At 44.5% G+C, this 15,978-nt stretch overlaps 7 protein-coding genes and 1 non-coding gene across 8 annotated transcripts; 2 read left to right on the plus strand and 6 right to left on the minus strand.

The window, feature by feature from the left end:
* Window positions 1-1,753: 1,753 nt before the first annotated feature.
* On the plus strand, window positions 1,754-3,537 carry EDB82DRAFT_470913 (uncharacterized protein; the record flags this gene model as incomplete). The annotated part of the gene is made up of 4 exons (XM_025730902.2): window positions 1,754-1,843; window positions 1,897-1,908; window positions 2,237-3,023; window positions 3,077-3,537. 4 exons carry the CDS (start codon window positions 1,754-1,756, stop codon window positions 3,535-3,537), a joined length of 1,350 nt encoding a protein of 449 aa, XP_025589981.2.
* Window positions 3,538-3,773: 236 nt separating this feature from the next.
* EDB82DRAFT_43343 (uncharacterized protein) lies at window positions 3,774-5,138 on the minus strand. The gene has a single exon (XM_025730901.2). The coding sequence runs from the start codon at window positions 5,036-5,038 to the stop codon at window positions 4,010-4,012; it is 1,029 nt and encodes a 342-aa protein (XP_025589980.1). The 5' UTR covers window positions 5,039-5,138; the 3' UTR covers window positions 3,774-4,009.
* Window positions 5,139-6,922: 1,784 nt separating this feature from the next.
* Window positions 6,923-7,696, minus strand: EDB82DRAFT_571178 (uncharacterized protein). The gene is made up of 2 exons (XM_065609911.1): window positions 7,363-7,696; window positions 6,923-7,310 (listed from the first exon to the last, which is right to left on the minus strand). The coding sequence occupies exons 1-2, from the start codon at window positions 7,561-7,563 to the stop codon at window positions 7,164-7,166; spliced, it is 348 nt and encodes a 115-aa protein (XP_065465529.1). The 5' UTR covers window positions 7,564-7,696; the 3' UTR covers window positions 6,923-7,163.
* Window positions 7,697-8,386: 690 nt separating this feature from the next.
* Window positions 8,387-9,332, minus strand: EDB82DRAFT_571179 (uncharacterized protein; the record flags this gene model as incomplete). The annotated part of the gene is made up of 3 exons (XM_025730899.2): window positions 9,164-9,332; window positions 8,862-9,091; window positions 8,387-8,798 (listed from the first exon to the last, which is right to left on the minus strand). The coding sequence occupies exons 2-3, from the start codon at window positions 9,080-9,082 to the stop codon at window positions 8,387-8,389; spliced, it is 633 nt and encodes a 210-aa protein (XP_025589978.2). The 5' UTR covers window positions 9,083-9,091; window positions 9,164-9,332.
* EDB82DRAFT_t63 lies at window positions 9,251-9,340 on the minus strand. Its single transcript has one exon. It is a non-coding gene; the product is annotated as a tRNA-Glu (tRNA).
* Window positions 9,341-9,695: 355 nt separating this feature from the next.
* On the minus strand, window positions 9,696-11,512 carry EDB82DRAFT_520175 (putative cytochrome P450 monooxygenase; the record flags this gene model as incomplete). Its single annotated transcript, XM_065609065.1, has 7 exons — window positions 9,696-9,849; window positions 9,908-10,068; window positions 10,120-10,385; window positions 10,440-10,584; window positions 10,645-10,737; window positions 10,792-11,234; window positions 11,287-11,512. 7 exons carry the CDS (start codon window positions 11,510-11,512, stop codon window positions 9,696-9,698), a joined length of 1,488 nt encoding a protein of 495 aa, XP_065465530.1.
* A 449-nt stretch (window positions 11,513-11,961) lies between these two features.
* EDB82DRAFT_520176 (uncharacterized protein) lies at window positions 11,962-13,558 on the plus strand (the record flags this gene model as incomplete). Its single annotated transcript, XM_065609066.1, has 5 exons — window positions 11,962-12,480; window positions 12,565-12,667; window positions 12,782-12,980; window positions 13,032-13,398; window positions 13,457-13,558. 5 exons carry the CDS (start codon window positions 11,962-11,964, stop codon window positions 13,556-13,558), a joined length of 1,290 nt encoding a protein of 429 aa, XP_065465531.1.
* Window positions 13,559-14,199: 641 nt separating this feature from the next.
* EDB82DRAFT_470919 (uncharacterized protein) lies at window positions 14,200-15,886 on the minus strand (the record flags this gene model as incomplete). The annotated part of the gene is made up of 3 exons (XM_025730895.2): window positions 14,200-14,485; window positions 14,541-15,737; window positions 15,828-15,886. 3 exons carry the CDS (start codon window positions 15,884-15,886, stop codon window positions 14,200-14,202), a joined length of 1,542 nt encoding a protein of 513 aa, XP_025589975.2.
* Window positions 15,887-15,978: the final 92 nt, after the last annotated feature.

The following is a 15,978-nucleotide window of genomic DNA, read 5'->3' on the forward strand; positions in this document are numbered from 1 at the left end:
TTTTAAAAGGATGCCAAGTAATATATCTGCTCTAAGGGTTAGAACTATTCTTATATACTTAGTTTTATTGCCTTGGGTTATACATATAAGTAGCTTATATCTAGGAAAAACTCTAAAGTATAACAACTAGGAGTAGCTACTCTACCTTTTAATACTATTATCCTTGTGCTAATAGTTAACTTAATATATTATATAAAGAATAATATCAGCGAATACTAGGGCTACTAGATAGCCTATAACCCAGGGGGCAGCCTAAATAAAAGCCTCTATACTCAAAGAACTTAGGCATATTTAAAACAGAACCTGTTATATAGATAGGCTATTGCACTATTAATAATTATTTAAAGCTATAACCTAATAACCTAGGAGAGGGAGACTGGAATAAAGCTTATACTCTGGTAAGTATTAATTGCGAATACTGTAAGGTCAATTGCACAATTCAGTTCAGCTAGGTAGAAGGAGTATAGACGCATAAGGTCCTTCAATGCAACTACTTAAGAAGGATAATCAATATAACCGTCATACCTAAGCAGGACCCTGATAAGAGATTATTAGATTAGACCTATAGCATACCGCAGACCAATTATATATATCTTCAGGATATTAAGACGTATCATCCAACTGCAGCTTACCACTCACTCAGGCACCATCTTCGACACACGTTAAATGGCATAACAAGCCTGCCGCACTATAACATCAATTCACAAATATTAGCAACACCATTGCTCAATCCAGTGGATTACCTTTCTGCTAGGACCTTCAGTCAAGCCATCAGAGATATATATAAAAAATATAATTATCTTATTATTAGCCGAGCCCTCTTTCAGTATTATATTATAGGCATCTAATAGTAAACCATCAGGGGTGGCTAAGGGCGGACTATTAATAGCATATCCCTGCCGCAGACAATATTATGCTAATGTATTCGAGTATAAAAAGGCCCAGCTATTTATAGTATATGCAGCAAATATCGCAATGGCAGTCATTGCAGTTTTAGCTGGACTACACGCCTAACGAGAAGAAGGTATAATGCATGATATAAAGCCGTCGTCGATCATCTCAGCTTCGCGAGCTTCGAATCTTAGAAGGCTAGGTGCAAACGAAGATGTTAGGATTGGCTATGGCCTTGTACAAGTGGAGGCTGGTAGGAGTGTCAGGAGCTTTGGTGTGGAGGGGAATGTGACACAACCTCAAAGGCAACAGGCGCAATGATTCATTCCACTTTATAAGTTCAGTAGAAGGTCTTCTGAAGAGAGCCGCAGGCGAAAGTCCCAGTGATAAATTACAGGTGAAGCAAAGGCTTCGGAGAATGTGCGTAGCGTACGATGATAATTGTTCGGGGGACTATACACAAATTACCAATCCGATATAAACGAGTAAGTTTTATGCTACTATTAGTCTTATAGATGTTCAAGTATAACTAGAATAACGAGCTAAATTCTTAGGATACAGCCTTCATAATATTGATAGTACTTAAGCACAGTTTTCAGTCAGCACAATATCTGCGCTGGACACATTCCTCTCAAGACTTTCCGGGTCAGGTGATCAACACCATGCATGATGTTGATAGAGATGCTTCTGATTGGGCACTCTCCAATCCAGAGCCTGATCAGAGAACATAGAAACGCTTCCTCAGCCCCTCCTCCGACTCAAAAGCATCTATACTTCTTCTTATTCCTCTTCCATCTTTACGTTCCCCAGGAGGTTCGTAAGTGCCATCGAAATCGCATAATACCACAGCTCGACACTCGACATGGCTACATGCACTGGAGCTCGTGAGGAGTGCCTCAATTTTGACACGTATCTGCTACTGGACAAGAATTTCAACGCGGATCCAGATATTGTGAGTCTCTAGAGATTGCCCATTAGATTAAATCGTAGCTCAAACTTATCTAGGCAGGAATAAGGGTAAGTATTGTTATTACCTCACCGAAAAATGACTCAGCTAATAACAAAGACAGGTCATCACTTCCATTCTGATCTCTGCTTGGATCTCCCTTGGTGTTGCCCTAGTTGCGTACTTCCATGACGACTCATGGAAGTCCGAAAGGCTTGACAAAGAGCTGATCAGCATCTCGATGCGACTTCGGCAATATTATTCTGGAAGCATAAGCCACTGAGATACATCATTAGACCAGAGGCGGCCAAGACGACGGCTTCTCAAGGGCCTGGTTGATTGTGTCCACGCTCTCAGTGACCAGCAACTGGCTATTGGACTTGCACTCCTACTGACCAGCTTTATCCAGCATTGCACAATTACGCAATACCACTTCTTTGTGGTATACGCGGCATCATGGATCTCAACAAACGTTCATCAATGCGCAGCACAGGTTCTAGGCAGCAGAAGAAACAAGTGGCGCCTAACACGTTTAGTGTTGTTCTGGTCATCGTCCTGTGGCCTTTGCTTGCTGCTTCGCTGATCATTGTTTTGAATGAGAGGTTCATGAAAGTGTTGGGGTTGTCGACACAGTGTATCTGGGACGAGCTCTTTCGACTTCCTGCACGATCTTTTTTCTTCATGTTAGTTGAGCAAGCAATTCTTATTTGGGGAACCATCGACACACTGGGGAGTTATTCAGTCACCGTGGCCGGATGGATGAAGGTCCTGAGTGCTAGGCTTAATTTCGTCCTGAGCGCGCCCAGAAAGGTGCTATTTCGGATCAGAAAATATCGTGGTCAGCCAGTCCAAAGGATGCAGCTCCTCAAACCATCTTGGAATGAACCGATGGCGCAGCCGAGTACAGTCTCCCATCTTCGAAGACACGCGATCCTGGTTGAAGTAACACTTTGGGTTGTCTTTATTCTTGCAACCTTGCTACTTTTGCTTTTGGAATCAAACCTCATCAACTTACTCAGGATTGTCGGAATTGTTACTCTTCAGACGTTGACTATAGGCTGGACCAAACAGAGAGCGGCGTTGAGTGGGGAGATGAAAGGGAGTGAGAATGAAATGGGGTTTGGGCAGATCATGCCTTTGCTACTCCTCATTCTTCCAATTTTATCCATAATCCAGAGCTTCGACAGTACGGCCCAATTTTAGGCTACAGTGTGATTACTATACTAATTTCCTCTACAGACTCAAAGGACTCGGATGAATCAACGGCAACTCCAGAGACGATGTCAACGCACAGCAGTCGCCGGGTTTCAGAAGCACAAATTACTAGTTCCGGAGCGCTCATTGAAGCAAACTCTATAGCGGTTTCAGTAAATGCTTCTCAAACTATCATTGGGTCAACTGGTATGCAACGGGCCACAACGGAAGACGACGAAGGGAGAATGCTGGTTGCTCGTGTTAGAACAGGCACCGACCTTGAGCGATGCCTCGCTCCAGCGCGTTTGATTTCCCAACCAAGCTCAGGAGCCAATCTCGACATCCAGGACGGTTCTGAAGATACTTCTTCCATCAGCGCGGATATTGCAAAATTACAGGACGCTCTGTGCAGAGAGCCCTGGTTCCTCACATTTGTCCTGGCTCTTGTGATGATATACTTTGCATATGTTGGCCTGGCCTTCCAATACTACTTGCCGGTGGCCTGATCGTCCTCTGAATAACGGATGTATGATGAAACCAAAGTCCCCGATCTTGATAAAAGCTTCATTGTAAGTGTCGAGAACTTTTGTGTGGAAGGGACTGTTCGCAACCTGAAAGGCCACAAGCGGAATGCCCCATGCAACTTCTGAAATTGCATGAGAGGTCTTCCGATTACAGCCATAGGGGACAGGGGGAGCAAGGTCACGGACTGAACAGAGGCGGGACTTTGAAAACATACCCATTGCGAGCAAGCTACAGCCGTCAAGGACTAAGTATTCGCTATTGACCCTACACAAATTGAGAATTTGCATATCACTAAACCGAGGACTATAATTCGTAGTTACTCCGGCCCAACGGCCTCAAGCGTAGATACGTCCCCTCAGCCTATCACGATGGTAGTTGAAGTTGATACAATTGATTACCTTAGAAACGGTCAAGTGTGGAGCCATGTTAGCTTATGAGATCTATTCTGTCATTCTATCGGGGCCCAGCGTCCATTTCATGTAGTGTTGGCTCTGACTTCGACTCAGCTAACTCTGCCCTTGGTGACTGGATAGGTGTTTGCAATTCATGTACGTTGGCTTGAGTGAACTTTCCAGACGCTGGTGTCTCAGAACCGCCTTCAGTAGTGTAGCTTGGAATTGTCCGGGAACGTCGCCGACGTACTAGCAAAAACAAAGCCGTAATCAATAATGCTATGGCTGCAACCGCACCAACGACGATGCCTGCAATACTTCCTCCGCTCAGTGCCTGCTTGTGACTTGGCTGCGGCGCTGATGTATTCGTTTCAGACGGGATTGCTGACGCCCCCTTGGCTGTCATTAAAGTCGTGGCTGTCTCGGCGGGTGACACTCCCGTAGCCTTGTAAAGATTGACACGCCAATAACCACCACACTGTTGGTCGCCCCCTCCTGGGCACGAAGAACTACAATCCTTAGCTGAGGCCGAGTTGGCAGGGCCGAACGTGGTGCTATCACAGAAGCATTGGTCTCCATTTTGAACACCACAGTATTGATAATTGTTATCGACATTCTGGCACCATTCGCAGCAGTATTTCGGATCGTTCAGAATGGGAGGGGTGTAAGCCCCGCGAAGGATTCGGTCGCTGGAGTCAGAATAGCAGCCGAGGTAGGAGTAGCCCTGCAAAAGCTGCGGTGTCACGGTCTCTGGTGATGCCACTGTTGTCGTCGGGGCAGTGGAACTGTAGATGTTCAATCTCCACTCTCCTCCACAAGCAACTGAGCCGTCGCCAGGACATTTTGAGTTGCAGTCTGAAGCTGAGGCAAGGTCGACGCTGGGCATGGTGCTGTCGCAATAGCATTGACCTCCATATTCGACACCGCAGATCGTATTCGCCGTATCGGCGTTCGCGCACCATTGGCAACAATACTGTGGCTCGTTAAATATGGGCGTTGTCGAGGTTGCACTGAGAACATGGCTTGACAAATCTGTGTAGCAGCCAAGATAGGCGTGACCCAATACGGATTTGATCTTGAGATTCGTCATATCGGAAGATCGGTGACTTTTAATCCTGATTTAAAAACAGAAAGCATATAATGTCTTTGGATGCTTATCACCAAGAGCCAAAGTATGCCGGATCCTGAAATACAGGAAGTGCAGAGATATCAAGCCCCCTTAAATAAAGCTAATCACTATATGCTTGTAACTGCCTCCCACGGAGTAACCATGGCAAGAGAAAGATAGCCTACAATTTACGTTAATGTATACACAAGCTTTGTATACATGTCTTCTGGTATGCGGCAGCATACATGTGTAAGTATCTTGCAGGCTGATGTAGGGAGGCAGTACTTCCAACTTCCGTGGCTGATTTATGTCCACTTTACAGAGAGTGCTTTGATCCTTTCAGCGTATCGCAGCGAATAACATGCCCATTCAGCCCTTCAGGTCGCCTGATGAAGCCACACCTGAGCTAACGTGTCCTTAGCTTAACACAAATGAGGCCACATGCAGTTCAGCTTGTAAAGTGCATAACAGTTTTCGTATTGCAGATTCAGGAACGTAGTAATAAGGACATACATTGTTACGTCCCTAAAGTAATTCGATAGCTACGTAGTCTCAAGTCAGAATTACTGTTTTTGTAACCGCATCACGAGAAATATTGAAAAAGCAATCAAGCACATTAGTAACTCCCACCAATAACTCCTGCCGACATCGCGATAACAAATTACAATAACCTGATCGAGGCTGAGTTATAGCCTGCCTTATGTTTTTCCATCTGAGCGTTGGAAGTCGTCGATCTCTTACCTGATTTGGAACCCAACACCGGTAGCGGGTGATGACACTTGCAGCCAGCTCCACAAAGAGTAGTCCAAAGACTTAATTGACTGGTGGTCAGGAAACGCGCATTTACGCCAGCCTCCACTTAGCACCTTGTGCTAGCGATGATAGCGCCCGACGCTAGTGGTCGTCAATGCGGACTATGGAACTATCCCGTCGACCCATGCTTGGATCGCCCCATCCTTGCACGGTAGGCGTAGATGGCTTAGTCTTTAGCTACACTAATAACTCCCACAAGGCTGCCTTTGGCTTTAGTATATAGGGTAGGTAATGTAGAAAGTAAAAAAGTGAGAAAGTGGGGTAGGTATGATCTGGTTGTAACATATATAGCAAAAGACTAAGATATAAGGTCCCTGACCTTACACTGCATTCATATATATATAGCTGTGACGATTGGGTTTTCCAAGGGATAAACTAGTCCATTCTGAGTTTATATTGGCATGGTAGTAGGATAGAATACTGAGCGTAGCAAAGTGTTATATCTCTTAATAGTGAATAGAGCAGGTTAGGCGTATTCAGGTAAAGATATTTTATTAATAGCTATTAAGCTAAATATACCAATTAATGCTAAGTGAATATATATATATCCGTAGTAGCTTATGGTTAAGCATTAGGCTTATATCGTAAGTTGCATCGTGAGCCGTGTGTCGCAGAGTCTGGCGGCTCAAGGTCTGACTAAGCTAGTGTAGGTGGTTGGTACCATAATTAGTGAAAAATAGTGGGGTCTACGTAATCATCTGTTGGGTCATAACACAGTTCTCAAGACTGCAAAGGTTTCAATAATTACCAGTATTCTCAAAGTTAATAGACATAGAAATACATATCTAATTAATTGTTATTTTCAGATGTAAATTGCGCATATTTAGTTCGGTTTGCAAGAGAATACTAACGCTGTCCAGATTTGAGGATATGCAATCCACCGTAGAGATGTTGGTTTAAAGGTAAATTCTAACCTGTGGTAATTCCTAGAGCAACTATATATAAGAACCAATAACATTTTTTGCCATTTTAGCTTCTGCAGCCAATGGTAAAATATTGTCTCTATTTATCTGCCTACCTCCCCAGCAGCTTGCTGTAGTAGGTAGTTAGTGTGAAGTTTGATCTTGACGCTAGTGGAGGTGCTGTCTACGGGACGGCCCGCACATCTTTTAACTGTCTCTGAGAAGGTGCATGAACATGAGAATCATTTCCTTTTCACTAAAAACTAATTCCGATATCCTCCCTCACCCAAGTATCATTTTATCTTGGCTCTAAATACGCGTATATTTCATACATCAAATTCCTTCCGGAACCTTTGTCCGCGTGATGATACACTAATGTACCCCGAACTTGTCTAGAATTCCGGCGATGCGACCTGTCCCTTTGTCTCTTCACCTTTCGGCTTTTTTGTCGGTTCAGGCGTGGGAACTGTGTTTTCTGGCTCCTCAGAATCCAAACTTCGCTTGCCCAGGGTCGAAGGCGGAGGCTGATCTGGTCGAGGCTTCTATAGTCAGTACGCTTGCAAAGTTTTGTTGCAAACAAGAACAACTTACTCTTTCACAGTCTAGACAGAACTGACTTTTGAAGTTATACGGGGCCATAGTCAGGAAGCTATGCTCCGCCTTGGGTACCCGGCAGAAGGCGCAGATGATTTTACCGGTCGCTGGATCATCCATCAAGACTGGACCTGTTACTAGGGCCCCGTCGGGGCCAAAGGCGTATTGCACACTGCCGATAACTTGTTGCTCTTCCATTGCCAAAGGTGTTTTGAGAAGTAGAAGTTCTGTAGTGAAGAAAAAGATGATGTCTGACGTGATGACGTGTTCATTGTCTGTGTCCACTTGGATATTGGTGAGGGGTTGTTAAGACATGGCGTTTCGAAGTCGCTGTGTAAGCACCTGAATCTATGCGGGAGTTTCTTCCAATCTCGACATCTGACAAATGAAATCATCGCAGAGTCATTCATAATGACATGCATTTTCAAATCGATGTGACTCCTTTGATGTTCTGCTGGTAGATAGTCACATACATGAACAATCGGATACAAGATGGCAATGCTTAAATATGTACAGGGAAGTTTGACTGCTCAATCATTAGGGACGACGTGAGGTATCTGAACGATAACAGGAATGCCTTAGGTGCTAACACTTAGTATGCGCTATTATAAACTGAGAGAAATACATTGAAACTCGCAATGACATCCATATTATTCCATTCTTAGCTTGCGTGGAGTTGACTGGCCCTGCTCTTGTAGCAGCCATCTGTTGTGGTCGATTATATCCAAATGGCCAAACAGGTCTGTTAGCTGACAATTTTGAGATTATGAGGTCACTTTTCCCAAGATGAATCTATGTAGAGCTCGGCAAGAAGTCAATGGCAGAACACACAACAAAGTAGTCTGCGAGATTCTCAACATTGTATAGTTTATATCTGTGACGGAATGATGGTCAATTTTGTTACGAATTGAAGGCAATCTCTAATCGTAGCGCCCAGGCCCATATGTGAGACTTGTAAGTCTGAAAACAGCCATAGATAAACGATATAATAGTAAAATACCGATATAATCGACAACCCATCTCAATCCTGGTACCACCACGTATCATGCTGAGTCCTCCAGGTGGACATTTCCACCATATTATCCCGGCGTACAAGAACTCTGGCCCAGTCTTTCAGCTCGAAATTGGGCACTTCTTTGTCTGATTCAGAGTCATAATAACGATAACGATAATTATCATCGTATAATCTCCCACCCAACTCATCGCCGTTAAAAAGGGAAACATCGTGAAGAAAATCAAATGCAGTGAGAAACTTAGGTTCCTTATCCTCAAGTGACCTGAGTATGTCCTCTTTGCTCACTTCGACACACCCCGGCTTGCAGACCTCCCAGCTCAATTCTACATACTCGCCTTCGCAGTCGCGGTAAACAGTTCTGTCCTCCTCAACAGAACCTTCAAACCACGTAGAATTGTTGTCGATGATCCATAGAGACCTACAAGGTATATCCCCCTAGAGCATATCGATGAGTAGAAGTCCCCAGAGTCCGCGGACTGACAGATCGCTTGCCATCTCGGACATTTGCATCCTATACTCTATGTTCCAGCTCTTGTCAAATTTAAGTGCAAGATTGTCCAAGGGTATGGAATGGAGTGGCTTCTCATCCTTTGTACAACGAATAAATGGTATAGATAGACATGAGTCTGGGATCCCCCAATTCATAAATTTCCACGCCTCCAGGTTGACGCAAAAGATGTCACGAGCGGGGTACACAAGCATATGCCATTCCTGAGATGGTTTAATCTTGAAGGTCATTTAAAATTAAGTTTAACTGATTGAAGAAAATGCAAAAGAGCTTACTTAACACGAGCTTGTATTCTTGTAATACTGGAGCTTCAGCATACAGTCGTCTTTCCAAGTCGACAAATAGACGGTGCAAAAATAAGACTCCGGTACAGGGAATCGAACCCTGGGCTCCGCGGTACTGATCTCTCAAGTTATGAGAGCGCGAAATGTTAGCCACTACACCATACCGGACTTGTTATAATCTTGGGCTTCAATTTAATATTACAAAGCCCAGAGCGTAGGAAGCAACGTTCACCCTACCGGATAATCGAACATCGCGATTAGTGACTATTGACCGGTTAGTTGTAAAAAGCGTCTATATCGGACAATCATAATTGGATAATGCTTGGTTACTGAAGGTTCGTGTGTATTGGTATATTCATGGCTCTACACATTTTCTAAAGGCTAATACCGGCAGTTTCTCTCTTTCTGAAGCTTTATGTTCCAAAATGAAGGGTTCAAGAAGCAACCTTATTCTCACACAAGTGTATTGGTGTGTACTGCTAATATAACAACAGATAGTAATAAGCAGAATCCTCAACAGGCCTTATCTAGCTTCCTCCAGCTGCACTGGAAGCTCATCTTGCATGACAAATGTGACATACTCGCTCCCAATAATGTCGCGAAATTGCATGTCCTTACTAGGAGAAAATCTACGAACAACCTGTGCAATTGCAACTCGCTGTTCAGCTAGGGACAAACTAAATAATATGTTAGCTACCCATATATCAACTGATCGACAGATGGACCAAGACTTACCTTTGCCCGATGCATGATCGTGTACCTCTGGAGAAAGGATAAAAATATCCTTCAAGCTCTTTACTGTTTTCCTGAAGCCATCTTTCTGGTCGGTACTTTTTTGGCTCTGGGAAAATCTCCTCATCATGAGCTATGTAAGAGATGCAGGAAGATACAACAGTCTATGTAGTACATTGGCAAAGTCCAAAACATGATTGCGAAAGATGACTTACACCAGCGGGAAGCTTTGTGCCTTTGACCTCCCAACCTTCTGCTGGCACGATACGGGGAAGCCGTCCTCGTGGTGGACATGCTAAACGAAGGCTCTCTTTAATACAGGCTTCAAGGAACGGTAGACTTTCAAGCTCCCTCAAGCTCGCCTTTGAGTTAACATCTGGCATGACCGTCTTCAGCTCGTCCTGAAGACGCACATAATTATCGGGTTGGTGCATCAGGTACCAGAGAGCGAAAGAGACTGTGATTGCAGTTGTGTCTGTGCCTACTTGGTGATTAGCTTCGGTCAACTACAAGACAATGGCTGTCTTAGCTGTACCTGCAAAGAACATTGTGCCGCTTTCCGCAATGAGTTCGCCATCAGTCAGTGACTGATCCTTCGCCTTCAGTAAGGACTGCATTTGCTTGAAAAGACCCGACTGAACGCTTGACTTTCGAGACGATTGCAAAAGCTCCATTCCAACCTGACAGAATTGAGGTAAGTAAATACATGTTTAAGAAAGAAAGAAAAAACTAATTCTTACCGTAGGCAGGATCCTGATATCTGATGGAAATAGTGTAGGGAATGTAGCGGAAAGATGGTTCAAAGTCTTTTTAATGAGAGGGAAATGCTGGAGCTAGGTAGGATATGTTAGCAAATTATGATGTGTTTCAAAGTAAGTAAAGCTTACCGTTAGCAGAGCCTTAGGACTCTCATCGAGTACTTTGAATAGCTTTGGGATCACACTTTCCATGTAATCAGGTGAAACAGGATTTTGTCCATAACAAAAGGCAACAATAGACTTAAGGGCAAACCTGCGTATGACAGGAAATAAAGCGATGGTCTCACCCTTCCTAATACTCGTAGTAAGCTCCTCAACGACTGGCTTGATAGTTTCATGTAAAATGGCGTCGTGTTCCTCCTCAGAGGCTCGTGAAAAAGAAGGAGACATGAGCCTTTTTCGTTTTGAGTGTTCATCTACCCCGGAAAAGGAAAATAACATGCCATGGTCGGATTTGAAGGCATCATAAAAGGTAGGGTCTTTAAGGAATTGGGTTCCTTGCTTGTTAATTGTCACAAATGCTTCTCGATCTTTGATTGAGATTTCATTTGGCGCAACACGAACCAATGGCCCTGTTTAAAGTTAGATGAGAGACCTATCTGGCATGTATGTACTTGTACATACCATATCGTTTATGCAAAACTGACACAGTATTTGCTCCATCGCCACCTCGCTCCGCCAGATAGAGCCAGATTCGGGTAATCTTGCACGCCAAGGGTCCAGGTATCTTAGCTAGTGGGTGGAAAAAAACATTATAAAGGATTGCCCCAAGGAGATTGAGCAAAATGAGAGCGAGGAAGAGAATTACAATCTCGTGCTTCTTTGGAAACTCTAGGTGGTGTGGAAGCATCTTGATAGCTGGAACAAAACAAGCACCCAGATTGTGATTGTTGGTGTATCCCAATATTGTTCGATTCCTTCTTGTTTATATTTCTTCAAAGTCCAGAGGCCGCGTACGTGATATCCATCTCTGAAGGTTCCGGGTTTGGCCTTGCATTTTCGGATAAAGACACCACCGGTATATCTACCGGCACCCGGATCCGGGCGGCGTCGGCGTCTGAACGGACATGAGAATCGTTCATCCGACAGTCCTGCACTCCGTACAGATGGGGGTCTGTTGTTTCGGTGGAATCAACAATCGTACGTTTTATCAGAAAGTACTGAGTTACGTATGAATCTAAATAAGCACAACGTCTACCTTCGAGCCACTCAATTCCTCCCCATTTTCAACCACAACACAAACTCACAACGTTTCAAACCGAACTCAATAACCTTACACACTGCTGTGTCTCTTTAATAATGTCAAATTTCAATGTTATAATTGTCGGCGGTGGACTTGCAGGGCCGCTTCTGGCTAGCGGGTTGCTCCAAAAAGGTATCAAGGTCGACGTCTATGAGAGGCTCGAGGAGAATGCAAAGCGCGATGGATACAACATCCGAGTTGCGCAACCCTGTTTACAAGCTTTCGAAGAATGTCTCGATGCCAAGGCAATTGATCAGATCAAACAAAGAATGGGACGGTTCGAAGATAACCAAGAGACTACGCCAATCTGGTACGACTACAGGATGAAACCATTGCTCAACATGTCACGGATCAGCACAAAATATCACGATTCAGCACCCATGGACCGCGTAGTGCTCCGCAATACAATCATCCAAAAACCACTCAGTCAAGGGATTATGCATCATGGAAAGGCATTTTCCAGGTATGAAATTGTCAAGACAAATAGTGGACAAGAGAAAGTTCGAGTTTGGTTCCAGGATGACACCTCGGTAGACGGTGACATCTTGATAGCAGCGGATGGCAGTCATTCCACAGTAAGTTTTGTTTCAACGACTTGATTTCACCACCTCTGTTGGTCATTCGGATTCCATCTTGCCACAGTCTAACGGTGTACTTAGATCAACAAACAAGTCGGCTTAAATCATATTCAGCAGTTGGACGCCATCTCCTTCATCGCCAAAGTCAAGTTGTCGAAAGAAATGTTGGACAAGCTCCCAAAGCGTTGCCTCGTTTCCCCAATCATCACTTTCTCCCACCGCAAGACATATTTTGCTATAGGCAAGTAGCAGCTTATACATCTCCGCCTGTTAGTAACAATTACTGACCATATCGAAGCCTATCTCCCTGGAGCCCGTCAAGAAAAGGTTGATCAAAAGAAGGGCAAGGAAGGTTTAGATTTTGACAACCAGACTGCTTCTTTTACCTTTAACATGTCGCTACCAACAGCTGACTGCCCTCCTGATATCGAGGAGCGAGACACAGACCAGATATGGCAATTTCTCTCAGAATCTATCCCTGCTTGGCATCAAGATTTGTTAGTATGAGTCCATCACTTTGGGAACCGGTTTATTAAGTCTGTTCACAGTCGGCAAATCATCGACGTAGTAAGAGGAGAGGACATTCACACATTCCGGCCTCAGGCTACTGTGAGGCCATCCCTTGACTGGCGCAAGAATGTCCGATCGGCTAAGGAACCCCTTCCTGGACACCCACGAGTTTGGCTCATGGGTGACGCCATGCATGCCATGATGCCCAATCGTGGTATGGGCGGAAACCAAGCTATGCTTGACGCCAAGGTTATTCTGCCCTTCCTCGAGCGACTCAACCACCTTGCAAAGACAACGGGTGCTGTTTCCGAAGAGGCTATTGGAGCAGCATGCGCCGAGTACGAGCGGGAAATGATACCTCGCGCCTTTGAATGGGTCGAGTCGAGCGGAGGCACCAAACCCATCGTGAGTGAATCCAATTAACATTCCATACAGGTTTTCAGAGCAGCTAACTCTATCAAAGCCATTTGATACCAATTCATTCTTTGGCTGGATATCGGTATGGTGCCTCATTTTCGGCTTTCAAATTAAAGACATGTTGAACGCGCTGTTTGGAAAGTCTTGATTTCGATGCAGGGTTGGAGGTTGAGGAACGCCAATTTGACAAGCGCAGATTCAAGCCAGTTGAAGCTATCCATTGTATTTGTTTAGTCATCTAGTAAATTTATTGAAATTTGTATCGTACAGTATTTACTTAGACAACTGTGAAAAGATTCTCGTATGAGTTTTACAGGATAATCATTAGTACGATAAAATGTTGCTCAACAGCTTTGAGGACTGTGTTCGGGACAAAAACACAAACCCATCAAGATAGATCCAAGATTGGACTATGAAGTCCTACATAAAGTCAGCTTGGTCAAAGGCGATAAGCAGTAGCGTCAAGGCTCTGTTCAGTTCTCAATTATCTCGCATCGTTGATATACAAAGTCATTAGACCAGTGGAGGGCCGGAGTGTCTGCTGAAGGCATCCGTTTGTCTGAGAATGCTGTGTACCTCCCGCTTCTTATTAGAGCACAAGTATCCGGTATGTTGTCACTGTACTGATCCTACAATTGATTAACAGGGCCCTCGAGATAGATCAAAACCTCTCTTCTTGAGAAGCGAAGTCATGACCGAGATACGAAGCTACCGAGACGTTTGACGAGACACGTCGAGACTAACCAATAATTCAATGTTATATATACTATGGGAAGCTATAGACACTCGCTACTTTTGCATGTACCACGCCAGATCCTCATCTTTGGTTTCTCTAAATGTGAAACCACTGCCCATAAACTGGAAACGATTCTTGACAGTATACTCAAACTCAAAGTCCTCTGTCCTAAAGCCTTCCAGCATTTCCTGGAAATGTATCACACTGCCAGGGTACATGACTGTCACTTTGTCATTCTTGAACCAAGATCTGCAGTTCCCTGTGAATACTGTCCTTTTCGCCGACTCCTGGACATAAGTGTTGTAATCATCCAGCGCATCCTGCCGGACTTGGATAGACCTGAGTAAGTCATTGTCAATATGTGTTTTCAATAATGTTGAAAGAGAGAACTCACTTAATATCCTGAGTCGATATCTTGCGGATCCACCTCGCGATGTAATCTACCGTGAAATCCATGGCAGCTATGATGCTTCCGTTCGCCAACGGGGTATTGGGCCCGTTGATTGTGAAGAAATTCGGCATGTTGACAGCCATAACGCCGAAGTAGGCCTCGGGGGCATCCTTCCATTGCTCTACTAGTAAAGCACCATTCCTACCTATGACTTTCCACCCAGGGCGGAAGCTCACGTCGAATCCAGTTGCACAGACAATAATGTCAAAATCGTGGCTCTTGGACATAGTAAGGATGTCGCGTTCAGTAACTTCCTTGATGGGGTCAAACTCAAGCGTGACGTTGTCCATCTGTAAAGCTTCTAGATAGTTATCACCGGGCGTTAGCCGGCGGCATCCCACTTCGAAGGTTGGAATAAGCTTGGCGCATAGGTTAGGGTCATGGTTGAGAGCCTTCTCCATCCTACCCTTGAATATTCTGAACGCCGCTACCTGTTCAGGACTGCCCTTGATTAATAGTTGAAAAAGTTTATTCATTGAATGTTCAATTTCCTTTCTTAGCTTGAGGATCTTTTCAGGACTGTCGTTGAAAGACTGAATCTCTTCATCCGTATAGGTAAAGTTTTTTCCTTCCGGCGTGAATTCAGAGACAAACGCACTTGATACCCAAAGAGGATTTCGGACAAAATTGACAATCTTGGCTTCCGTGGGCTGCATCTGAGGAAGCAACTGCACTGCTGAAGATCCATTGCCGATGATACCGACTTTCTTGCCTGACCAGTCAAGGTTCGTGTCCCAAGCGGCGGTGGGCATGAGCGTTCCTTTAAATTTGTCCAAACCCGCGATTGTGGGCCAATTCCACTTGCTGAGGAAGCCAGTTGCATTGATTAATATGTCGGCTTCGTCTTTAATGACGTCGGAGCTATTCTGTTGCCGGATTTCAAGGCGCCACTTCCCAGCTTCATCATCCCAGATTGAGGAGACCAGCTCAGAATTGAACTGAACCGGCATGTCAAGCTGATATTTATCGGACGTCTTCTTGATATATCTCCATATTTCAGGACCAGAAGCGTAGAAACAGCTCCACGATGGATTGGGTTCAAAAGGGAATGTGTAGATGTGTGCAGGGACATCGCACGCGACTCCAGGGTACTTGTTCACGAACCAAGTTCCACCCACATCTGCATTCTTTAAAGATGTTCTATTACGTGAGTGGTTGAAATTACAATGCCTACAACTATATACGTTGTGTACAGCCAGATAAATAGTTTTCCACTCGACCATCATTTACCTCAATAAAATCACATGCCGCCGAATCCCCCGAGAGCAAAACAGATCACTGCTAGACATAGTATCCGAAAAAAACCGTTTGTCTCCTACCTGGAAGGCCCTATTATTCAATCTACCGGGGCCGTTCCGGGGTCATGCATCGGAAGCCAGCC

Source organism: Fusarium venenatum, assembly GCF_020744135.1.
Source record: "Fusarium venenatum strain MPI-CAGE-CH-0201 chromosome Unknown EDB82scaffold_1, whole genome shotgun sequence".
NCBI lineage: Eukaryota > Fungi > Ascomycota > Sordariomycetes > Hypocreales > Nectriaceae > Fusarium > Fusarium venenatum.

Bases quoted from the DNA above. Each gene is read 5' to 3' on its own strand.
- EDB82DRAFT_43343 (XM_025730901.2), bottom strand. From the start codon at position 5,038: ATGACGAATCTCAAGATCAAATCCGTATTGGGTCACGCCTATCTTGGC.
- EDB82DRAFT_571178 (XM_065609911.1), bottom strand. From the start codon at position 7,563: ATGGAAGAGCAACAAGTTATCGGCAGTGTGCAATACGCCTTTGGCCCC. The intron at 7,311-7,362 runs GTAAGTTGTTCT...TGACTATAGAAG, and splicing joins TCTGTCTAGACTGTGAAAGA to CCTCGACCAGATCAGCCTCC.